This window comes from Cebus imitator, unplaced genomic scaffold (assembly GCF_001604975.1).
Source record: "Cebus imitator isolate Cc_AM_T3 unplaced genomic scaffold, Cebus_imitator-1.0 Scaffold26, whole genome shotgun sequence".
Lineage (NCBI taxonomy): Eukaryota > Metazoa > Chordata > Mammalia > Primates > Cebidae > Cebus > Cebus imitator.
In genome coordinates this window covers 69,498-81,676 of record NW_016107341.1, presented here as the reverse complement: position 1 = coordinate 81,676, position 12,179 = coordinate 69,498, and the positions used below count along the sequence as shown (strand labels likewise).

Sequence of the window (12,179 nt, the reverse complement as noted above, 5' to 3'; positions counted from 1 at the left end):
ATGAGAACAAATTTTAAAAGCATAGTATATCTATATGCATTTTCTCAGAAATCCCTAAATCAAAGAAATGTAACCCATTTAGGCACGCGGAATAAAAGATGCTACAGAAATCATCTTTGAGATGTCAAAAGACGAAAGAAAAGATTTCTACAGGACTATAGCATGGGGTCTGAACCGGCCTTTGTTTGCAGTTTATAGAAGAGTGCTTCGCATGTATGATGACAGAAACCATGTGGGAAAGTATGAAAACTTGTAATGCTGCATGTTTTCATGTAATTAGGGGAGATACTTGAGGAACTGTCCATTTCTTAAAACGTAGAATTATGGTCAAGGTATTAATTGAAGACAGCCATGAATTATTGTTAATATTTTTATCCCCCAGGTCCATGTTGTGAATATGGTAAAACCTTATTATTAAAGCCTCTTTTAGAAATTAGGTTGTAATTCACTTTATATCGGTTAGATTTAAGACTTGGCCGACTAAATATGTCAAAGTCTGCTTTGTAGTAAAATAACATAAAAAGTACAGTACTGGTTAAAGATTTAAGAAGTTTGAAAATAACTTGAAATTTATTGGTAACATTTTTCCTATTTGTTTTTAGAATACAACATTCCTAGGTCAGTGGCCTTTTTTCTTTGTTTTAAATAAAACCAGAATGGAAAAGAATGACATTTCTGGAAACAATGCATGGATTTCTGTATTTATGGGAAGGCACCATTAAGATTTTTCAATGCAATGATTATATATTGTTACTGACATTATTTTAAATTTCTGTTTGGAAATTTTAGGTGGCAGTAGTTTGGCTTATCAGATACTACTGAGCTTTTTCTCTAGCTCTTCAGCAGCCTGCTATGGAAAGTACATTTGAAAGCTGAAGGGGATTAAATTACGTTTTTATGACAATGGAAAAGGAGAAATAATTTTTAAATGGAGCATAAAGGACTTGTTAACTATTCATAAACCTTCCATGCATTACAGATGGTTAAACAGTGATCAGCCTTTCATAATTATTAAATGGACATTTTTTAAAAAGAACATTGCATTGGCTGTATTGAGTACTTGCCTGCTGAACTAAAGGGCAAGAGTATGTGAGATGTCCATACCTGGGTAAAGGAAGAGAATTTTAATTTTTTTAGTGCTTTCAGAGAATTTTTGGTAGATATTCTTCTTAGCTTTAGTTTATAATGTCACTCGTAGTGTTTTTGTTTGTTTGTCTTTGTTGTGTTTTTTTTCGGAGTGGTTATGACTTGAGAGTGCCAAAACCTAAATTTAAATAAAGGAAGTATTAGGCAGCATGGGAACAGATGTATGTTTTAAATGTTGATTTTTTTTTCCTAGAGAAAATTACACAGTCTGTCTTTATTATAACTAAAAATATTTACTGTTTAAAAAAAATAAAAATAGAAACATTTATTTTTCAACTTTTTTCTTTTTTTAAACTCAAGTAAGCTGTTGCCCAGGCTGGAGTGTAGTGGCATGATTTGGCTCACTGCAACCTCTGCCTCCCAAGTTCCAAGCTATTCTGCTGTTTCAGCCACCCTAGTAGCTGGGATTATAGACACCCGCCACCATGCCCAGCTGATTTATGTATTTTTGATAGATACGGGGTTTCATCCTGTTGGCCAGGCTGATCTCGAACTCCTTGTCTCAAGTGATCCGCCTGCCTTGGCTTCCTAAAGTGCTGGGATTAGAGGCATGGGCCACTGCGCCCAGCCTATTCTCAACTTTTATTAATCCACTTAAAATGGGTTACTTTGAAACTATTATCATATGCTAAGTAACTTAACATTCAGCTCCCTAAATGAAATTCTGATTTTTATTAAGGTTTTTAGTATTTGTTGTTTTAACTGATTTTTTAAAAATTTCTCTGAATTTCTAGATATACACCTGAAGAAATTGAGAAGCTCAAGGAGTAAGTTTTAAAGTTTTTCATTAATTCTGATTGTTGTGTCTTACGTCCTTAAAAGTTTTACTTTGAAAATTTTAAGAGGTTTTTGGCAGACTGGTATAATTTAATTCTGCTTTTAAGCATGATTGACCTTAAAAAGATCACATCAAATCCATACTTGCACAAAATAACCATTCTCATCATGTGTAAATCTAGTCTCCTGTTGCCATTCACCAGATGCTTCCTCAGACCACTAATAGGGGTTCCAGAAGAGATTAAGGGGCCATTTTTGGTTGCCTGAAAACTAAATTTGGGGAATTTATATACCAGGATCAAAACCAGCATTGTGCTACATGGCTTACTTTAGAATGGTGACTTGGCAAATGTTTCAGTGAATATCTGGGCTGACTCAACCTTGCAAAGTCTATTGAATCTCAGGACATATAATTTTGCTTCATTGAGTTAGGCCGTAAAGTATGGTTTAATGAATTATATGGATCATGAACAAAATTGAAGATAGATTCTGTTTATAATGATAAAGACCTGTGAAACTTTTTTAGATGTCTAAAGAATTTGTTGGGTATATGCTCAAAAGGGAAAGTCTGGGGCTTGCCTAGGAGATTGTGTCAGTAACCTGAGGGGAAATTGGTCTTTTTTGAACACATATCCAAGTTACTTATTTCTTCTCTGACCCAGGAAAAAGGCAATTGCTGCCTGTTTTTTTTTCACCCACAGACAACTGTGGACCCCAAAAAAAGGCCACACTTTCAAACTTTGGCTCTCAAAGTATTGCTGCCCACAACTTCCAAACCAGTCAAATGGGAAGAAGAAGAATGAAGAATAAATGATGAAATTAAAAGGGAGAAAACAATTGAACCAAATGCTGATTGGCAGACTCTTGTTTTAGGCTCCGGATAAAGCATGGCAATGACTGGGCAACAATAGGGGCGGCGCTAGGAAGAAGTGCATCTTCTGTCAAAGATCGGTGCCGACTGATGAAGGATACTTGCAACACAGGTACTGTGACTGCTACTGGTAGTGTTTTCTTGTCACCACTTAAGCCTCCTGCCCCTTAGGATACTGCCTTTCTTTTGTTCCTGGGGAGCAATTTAGATCATTCACCTTAGTTCAGACTTCTTCTAGTCTTCCTTTTACTTGAGCTTACTAGATATATCAAACCTTCGTTTACTTTGTTTTTGTATAACCTAACATTGTCTTCAGGGACACAACATCACCTTAGTGTCAAGATGATTCAGATCTAACATGTTTCAGTTTTGTAGCTATTTCAGTACTTTCCCAGGTGAGAAAGTATTTTGAAGACAAATATGCAGCAAGTAATTTTAATTTAGGTCCATCTAACTGTTGAATTTACATTAGCAACAGCTAATCAGTGAGTGTTTATGAAAAACTTTAGTCACAGGTAAATCCCAAATTAGGAAGAAGCTGTGTTCCAAAGATTTGTACGTATTTTGCTTATTTTAAACTCAAAGTATGTTTTTCCAGAGAAAAAATTTATGATTAGTGTTTCAGTCCCCAGGCAAGACTACAAATGCCTCTTAATGCACACAAATGGCCTCAGGATAGTGTTAAACTTAATCTTTGCAACCAACAAAAGTATTTAGGCTCTGCCATTAACTGTCATTTAACCTTTCTGAGCCTCGATTCCCTCTGTAAAACAAAGAGATTAGATGATCTTGTAGTGCCCTTTTAGCTATAATGTTCTCTGAAAGATCCACAATCTATGCCCAGTTTTTCAATTAAAAAGTTCTCAAGGTTAGCTTTAGTTTCTATGGCATACTTTTTTTGTCCTTAACCCCCTGCTCTACTAAAATGAAATCAGAACTGTTTCCTGCCTAACTACTACACTATCACTGTTACCTGCAAGGCAGTGAGAACATAAATACCACCAACTTTGTCATCCTGTGACATGGCTAGTTTAATGAATGAAGCAGGGCTGTACGCTTTAGATTTAGGATAGGATATCAGAGTTTATGTAAGATGCTGTGAGTACAGAACCTCTTGGTAACATAATTGGAAGGACACAGTGCCATTCCCTGATTGCCAGCCTCAGGGATTGATTGATCTGCCTGCTTCCTTCTCATGTTGTGACATCTTCCCATGAGGCCACATCATGAAACAGGACAGTCTCAAAGTATTCCCATCCTTTCACATCATGCTAGAATAGGAGAGTAGGACTTTGTCTTGAATCCATCCACAGTATTCAGAACTGTGCTTAGCATATAATGAAAATTCAATAAGCATTTGCTAGATGAATGGATTCCCGAAGCAAGAACACAGTCTTTTTGGAATTTTATAGAGGTTTTTAGCTAGTAATAACAAAATGGAAACAGAGGTAAAGATGATTTAAAAAAAAAAAATTCTTTTTTCTGTTCTTCTGCTCTAGCTCCATAAGAAAAAGACCAAGAAGAACATTTGAGATTATCTATTAGAGGGTTTATGGGTTGAGGAAACAAAGGAATAAAAATATGTATAAATACTTATATCAGACTTTACTAATATTTCATCACAGTAGCTGGAGTTGGGATAGTGGGAAATGAAGATGGTAGAAACCGAGTTTTTACTAAAATAGGTTGGGCCCATTAGTGTTATTTCCTTGTCCCTCATCATTCATCCCTATAAGTAATGGCCTTTTGAACTTGGTCCACTTTTGCAGAGCAGGGAATCTTAGGTGAGAGTAAGAAAAACAGCATGCCATTTCTTGTTTATTCGCCACTAATGAAGCTCTTCCCTTTTCACTATTTCTAGATAAAGAACTTAGTGTAACTTCAGAATACATTCTTCTTTGTAGTTTCATAATTGGTCAGTACTTTCCATTGGGATTATTTTCTTTCCTACTGAGACCCTTACTGGGCTAGTAAAACGAAACTGTTTTAGTGGAAATATTTGGTTTCCCACGAGAGGGTCATTCAGAAACAAACGCTTGGCACTGCTGCATACTTCCCATCAGTCCTTGTAAATACAAGAGCTGAATCAGATTTGTAAAAGAAGTTAGCAGTGGTAGTCTGGATAATTTCCTTCTTTCAGGGAAGTGGACAGAAGAAGAAGAAAAGAGACTCGCAGAAGTGGTTCATGAATTAACAAGCACTGAGCCAGGTGACATAGTCACACAGGGTGTGTCTTGGGCAGCTGTGGCTGAACGAGTGGGTACCCGCTCAGAAAAGCAGTGTCGTTCTAAATGGCTCAATTACCTGAATTGGAAACAGAGTGGGGGTACTGAATGGACCAAGGAAGATGAAATCAATCTCATCCTCAGGTTTGTGTCCTGAATCTTATAATGACAAAAGCCACCTAATTGCTGTGGATGTTTTGATAGACTTTCCCCTTTTGGTTTCCCTAGATGCCTAGAGTCTAAAAACTATCCTTAGCATAGAGCACTGTTTAAGATCCTAAGTATTTCATATTGAGCTCTTTTTATGTTTTGTTTTGTGTTTGTTCCTTTTTTAGTGGATTTAGTGCTCGTGCAAAGTACCAGATTGAAGGCGTGGAGACTGAAGTCCTCTCTATATCCACAGAACAGGTATGGCACAGGCAGCGGCAGTGCAGCTTTTCCACTGTCCCACCAATGTGCCTCAGTACTAGCCCAGGGGGACCACGTTTAGGATAAGAGGGCTGTTCAGTCTCCATGCCCTTCAATCCCTGGCTACTATGCTAAGATTGCCAAGAAGGGGGGCCTAGTCTGTAGTTACCTCCACACCTTCAAAGTCGACCAAGTCAAACACATCCATTTCATATAAATTCAAAAATAGCTTTAAGATATCATAATCCCAGCTTATTTTTTAAAGTAGTTGGTTTAACCATTAAGACTCATTAACTAAAATGGGCAAAAATACTAGCAAGAAATTATTTAAGACCCTGAGGTAATAGAGACTGTCACCGTGGCTACTCCCTACTGAAAATCAAATCATCACGACAAAGCCAGAAAACAGATTTTTTTAAACCTCAAATTTCGTTGTACTATTGTTATTTTTCAATTGCACCTACTGTTTTTGTGTCATCTTGTTTTGTATTTTGTATTTAATATAGTTTTTTTCCCAACTCGTCATCTTTTTTAAATAGCTCATTTCTAAATATTTTTGTTTAACAATAGGAACACTCAGATGCAGGAAATAAATGACTTAATTAAATGCCATACTATGAAACATTGCAGGAACACTATACAACTAAATCTGTTCTTATTAACCTTTAACATACTCCATTTCCTTCACAGTGCCTCGTCTGGTTCTAACCATTTACGGTTTAGCCTATTGGTTGTACCTTTAACAAAAGGATGTTGCTGCTGGTATTTCTTAGATGTTAGCTCTGAAAGCAGATCTGCACTCCTGGAACTTAACAATAGCATCTCATTGGCATAACCTGGCGTTCCCTTTACTTGCCAGTGCCATCACCTGTAGTCAGAGGAGGGGTTCTCACAGAAAAATTAACGTATAACAGATGCTTATTTTGTAACCTGTAGGATAGCAGAACTTGATGTAGCTGATGAAAATGACATTAACTGGGATCTGTTAGCTGAAGGATGGAGTAGTGTCCGTTCACCACAATGGCTACGAAGTAAATGGTGGACTATCAAAAGGCAAATTGCAAACCATAAGGATGTTTCGTTCCCTGGTAATGTATTACTTGCTTTTTAAGCTCCTCCCTTTTCTTACTATATTTACTCTTTAGTAGTGAGAGGTTAGAAGTTCTTTGCCTCAGCTGAAGAGATATCATAGCAGATTTCTACTTATACTTCTGCCCTGTTTCTCTAATTGTTTTCTTCCCCAGAGAAGAATTAATGTGGTTTGTAATTCCTAAAGCTCCTAAAATGAAAATGTACACACTTACACTCCTCCTTGTTCTTCTCTGTCAACTATGAGGAGGAAGTAAAATCTGCATATACAGTCACGCCACATAACGGTTTAATTTTTATGTGTTTAAAGACAGGGTCTAGCTATGTTGTCCAGGCTGACATGCAGTGATGTGATCATAGCTCATTGTAACCTTAAACCCGTGGACTCAAGTGATCTTCCCACCTCAGTCTCCTGAATAGTTACGACTACAGGCACACACCACCATGCCCAGCTAATTTTTTTTTTTTTTTTGGTAGAGATGAGGTTGTGCTGTTACCCAGGCTGGTCTCCAACTCCTGGGTTCAAGTGATCCTCCCAGCTCAGCCTCTTAATGTGCTGGGATTACTTATATGAGCCATCATAGCTGACCACTTACAACCTTTCAGTCAACAACAGATGTCATAGTATTGGTCTCACAAGATTAAAATACTGTATTTTTACCCTATTTTTTTCTATGTTTAGATACACAAATATTTGCCATTGTATTAGTTGCCTGCAGTATTTGGTTTGTAGCCTAGAAGCAACAGACTATATCCTCTAGCCTAGGTGTGTTGTCGGCTTGTACCATCTAGAATTGTGTAACTATACTCTGATGATCCCATGACAAAATCACCTAACGACTCGCATTTCTCAGAACGTATCCCCATCCTTGAGTGATTGATGACTATTTTTATTTTGTACAAAGATATACTTCGGAAAACCTAAGTTTAAGTCAACTTTTATGAGTAGTATAATTTCAAATATCTTAACTGGGTGTGTTATTTAGAGAAATTGTGTGGCAATGTTGTAGAACAAAGGCTGATTTTCTATATTTATTATATAAATGTAGAGATCTTAAATTGGGTTGGCTTAAAGTGAAGCATAGCATACTTTTTGTTGCCTGTTTTGCATTTAGGTACTGAGTTGTATAGTGTCTTTAAGTTATTAAATGTATTCCCCTTGTTATAACACTCTTTCATTGTTCCAAAGGAAACTGAACACTGAGGAACTTTGGCTTGATGAAAATGTGATTTTTTAAAATTAAATACCAAGTTACAGGCCAGTATAGTGGCTCATACCTGTAATCCCAGTACTTTGGGAGGCTGAGGCAGGAGGATCATTTGAGGCTAGGAATTTGAGACCAGCCTTGGCATCATAGCAAGACCCTGTTACTACAAAAAAATACAAACCAATTACAGGCATGGTGGCACATGCTTATAGTCCCAGCTACTTGGGAGCAAGAGCCTGAGGCAGAAGGATGGCTTAAGTCCAGAGGTTCGAGACTGCAGTGAGCTATGAACATGCCACTGTACTCCAGCCTAAGCAAGAGAGCAAGACCTTGTCTCAAAAAAAAACAAAAATAAATCCAGTTGTAGAGGATAGGCATATATTATGAATAGAGCAAAGTCTAGAATTGGCCTCCGTGTGCAAGAACAACATATTACTGTTTGGAAAAGATCAGTTGCTACCTCTAGACGCACAGTCAAGGGCCCTTGAGCCCTGGGAGGAAAAACGTACTACACCATTCATTTAAAAAATAAAAATATGCTCTTTAACATTGCCAGTGTTCTTCCCAGATAATAATTCTATCAAGACACCCTAGGAATAAAAAATGTCCTGTTTCCATGTTCTTTGCAATATCTACCTTTTTAAAAACATTATTAATCTTAGATGGCAAAAATAACAATATTAAAATTGGTTATGATGGATAATGTTCATAAGAATCTCAGGATATGTTGTTTTTTAAAGTATCTTATTTTTATAAGCTCTCACATTCAGTATGCAATTATTTATTCCAAATACTTTCCCTCCTTACCTCCCCCCACCTCCCATGCTGCTTAGATGGTGGTCTGTCGGAGAATCAATGTTCTTTTTGTCTACCCATCTCCCTTCAGTCTTAATAAAAGGTCTTAAACAGTTACATGAGAACCAAAAAAACAACCCAACGCTTTTGGAGAATAAATCAGGATCTGGAGTTCCAAACAGTAATACCAATTCCAGTGTGCAGCATGTTCAGATAAGAGTAGCCCGCTTGGAAGATAATACAGCCATCTCTGCCAGTCCCATGGCAGCATTGCAGATTCCAGTCCAGATCACCCATGTCTGTAAGTGTTTGATCGTCAAGATGCCTTGCTATTTGACCTATATGATTTGGTTAATGTCTCTGCTATCTTTTGGTCTTCTAGAATGTTAATAGAAATTTATCCAAGTCGATGAACTGAAGGATATCTTAGATATTTTATGTTTAATTCAGTTAATATTTGTACAAAGAATGTATGGCAGGAAGGATATATAACCAGTTTCCCAACCATTATAAACCATTTAAAACCATCTTAACTTCTAGATTTTTAAATTAATGAATAGAAATTATTAAAAATAGAAATTAAAATGATAGAAAACTACCTAAAAAGCAGTCAATCAAGCAAAGAAATAGAATTCACCAAGGGATATGTCATATGTAGTAATTTTACCAGAAGACATATAAATTGGGGATGGATTTGAGGCTGAATGGTAAAGAAATGAGTTTTAGCAAGGTTGAAAACGATATCTTCAGGGAATAAAGGGCCAGTTTCTTATGGGAAACTGTTTTTTGACCCCTTTGTTGTCCTTAGTGTCTGTCAGTTTTGTACTTAATGAGATTATGGGACCCTGGCAATTGTTAAGAGTGAGGAGAAAATTTTTTTTCTTCAGAACTAAGTCAAATTGATCTTTATCCATTCCCATCAGTCTTGAATTATAGTGACAATAAAAGGAATGAGGGTGAAATTCTCAGAACCATATTCTTCACTCACTTTTTTTTTTTTTTGTCTACTTGATGCTATGTGCATTTGAAAAGATACCCAAGAGTACACCAGTCGTTGCAGGCGATTATTGATGTTTTGAGTGACAGGTTTTTGTAAGACTGTCCTTCACATTGCAGGATGTTCAGTGTCTTTCGATCTTGTCCACAAAATGTTAGTAGTGCTTACAAGTTATTACGAGAAACTGAAACACTTTATATATTTCCAGATATACCATTATGATTACCTAGTTGATTGAGAATCACAGAACCACATGTTGGTGTTTAACACTGTAGATCTATGTGCATTGATTGTCAAAGTTATCTTATAGACATTTAAACTAATCGTACCTCCTATAATCGTACCTCTTAAAGTCCTGATTTGAATTTGGTTATCATTCTACCAGTGTAATCAAGCATGAAGGATTTCTTTTGTTTTTGTTCCAGTCTGAGGATTGTAAAGCAACTGAAATTACTAGTCCAAGTGAATATGAGAGCTACTATGGGTTGTAAATTGATTGGGCATGTTCGTATTCCTTGGCTATTGAGTTGACAATACCCATTGGGAAGACAAACATTTTATAAATGATACCTTAATATTGATAGCATCATTTTAAAATAGTATTTAGAATTTTACCTCTTCCAGCAAGAAAACTGAATATGGTAAGAGTTCTACAATCCACCTATTACTTGTAGCATTCTAACCAAAATCTCATTTCATTTTTTAGGTTAGGGGACAGAGATCAGCAAATTTCTTTATGTAATGAGCCAGACAGTAAATATGAGTATTTTAGGCTTTGCAGGCCACATAGGTATTCTGAGGGACAGTCTTTTAAACAACCCTGTGGAAATGTAAAAACCATTATTGGCCTTGAGCCACATTTGTCCCTGACAGTAGTTTCCTAACCTTGATTTAGTCTGTCTGGAATCACATCTCATTATAGCTGTGATCCTAAGGATCCATCAAACAGTAAGATGAATAATACAGATCAAGTGCATTTCTATTCATAAGGGGATTAGATTCCTTTTAAATAGCTGAGAAGTGTTGTACAGAATTTAATAAACTATAATAAACACTACACATTAAAAGTCAATTCCAAATCATATTCCACATATAGGTATGACTGCACGCACCAAGAAAGATGACCTTTTTAAGTTCTATTTAATCTTGAGCAGATGTTGATCAAATCTGATCCTCAGTTGACACACATGTAAAGAGATCATACTCTCTGATCTTTATTCAGTCTCCCAAATGTAGTCTTATGAAATAATGCTGTCTTAACATTTGTTTTCAAAAGGACTTTTGATCCTCATAGCTGTATGAGGTGGGTGGGACAGGCAAAAATATCTGAACATTAAAGTTATTTACCCAGGTTTATGTTGCAGAAAGTGATTAAAGCCTAGCATTTTTGGACCCCTAGTCTAGACATCCATACTGCTTATGCAGGTGTACAAGAAAACTAGTTTTTACCAAGTTTCTTTCATTTTGCAGGTTGGCCTTAGTGTGTTCCTCTTACTGCCTACCATTAGAAACACTTAATGATGTGTATATACCAAGGGTTAGCAAAACTTTTCTACAAAGGAAAAGATATACTAATACTTTAGGCTTTGTGGGCCTTCTGGTGTCTGTGACAGGTACTCAACTCTGTTACAGTGCTAAAGTAACCACAAAAAATATATAAAGCAATAGGTGTGATTGTATTCCAATAATGCTTTATTTACAAAAACTGGCAATAGGCTGGATTTGTGGGCCATAGTTAGGCCACCTTTGCACTATATGCCACCCCAGACAAATTCATTAGATTCCTTATCTCTCATAAGAAATATAAATGACTTCAGGTCTCCAGGCAAATTGTTCACTATTAAATTGCCTTCATGATAATGGAGTACACTGGAGAAATTTAAATTTACAAAACATTTATTGTTGTCCTTGTTCTTAACACAGCTTCAACAGACTCTCCTGCTGCTACTGTTGACTCAGAAACAATAACACTAAACAGTGGAACACTACAGACATTTGAGATTCTTCCAGTGAGTAATACTTCATATATATTGGCCATTTTTATGCATAATATCAGTTGGTATCACTTTTATAAATCATATCAATAAATATAAAAATCTGAGACCAAATGAATGGTAAAGCAGACTTCCACTTTTATCAGCTTTTCTCTCATCTGTATATAAACCAAAATGTTATTTGTATATGAAAATGACAATGCTAATGAGTATACACATTCTATGGACTTGTATTGAGTTATAATTAATAACCAAAGAGTTCATATTGGTTATGTGAGAAGAAGTTTGTGGACAAACTAATCATGAGCTCTTTAATGACATTCAGTAAACACTGTACTAGCTACTGGGGATACAAAATTTAAAAGTCCCAGTGCTAAGTGGTTTAGTTGCTTTGGAAATGTCTTGTAGCTCCTGAAGAGGCTAAGTACAGTTACCAAAGGATTCATCTATTTCTAATCCCAGGTACACCTAAGAGAAATGAAAATATCTGTCCAATAAAAACTTGTACATGAATGTTCATGGCATTAAATAACCAAAATGTCTAGCGACAGAAAAATTGATAAAATGTGCTATTGTCATGCAAATATTACTCAGGAATGAAAAGGGATGAAATATACTGAAACACGGTACAACAGGGTACAACAGGGATGAACCTTAAAAAATAGGCTA

General features: G+C 36.2%; 1 protein-coding gene across 9 annotated transcripts in view; it reads left to right on the top strand.

Annotated features, from left to right (window-relative positions):
* Positions 1-12,179, top strand: part of DMTF1 (cyclin D binding myb like transcription factor 1) — a 44,928-nt gene that overhangs the window by 28,167 nt on the left and 4,582 nt on the right. For all 9 annotated transcript variants that reach the window (XM_037736529.1, XM_017523070.1, XM_017523072.1 and 6 more), the window contains 7 exons: positions 83-240; positions 1,881-1,913; positions 2,797-2,906; positions 4,935-5,163; positions 6,364-6,515; positions 8,611-8,820; positions 11,440-11,525. In XM_037736529.1, the coding sequence (XP_037592457.1) occupies positions 83-240; positions 1,881-1,913; positions 2,797-2,906; positions 4,935-5,163; positions 6,364-6,515; positions 8,611-8,820; positions 11,440-11,525 (978 nt within the window). The remainder of the gene's footprint in view (positions 1-82; positions 241-1,880; positions 1,914-2,796; positions 2,907-4,934; positions 5,164-6,363; positions 6,516-8,610; positions 8,821-11,439; positions 11,526-12,179) is intronic.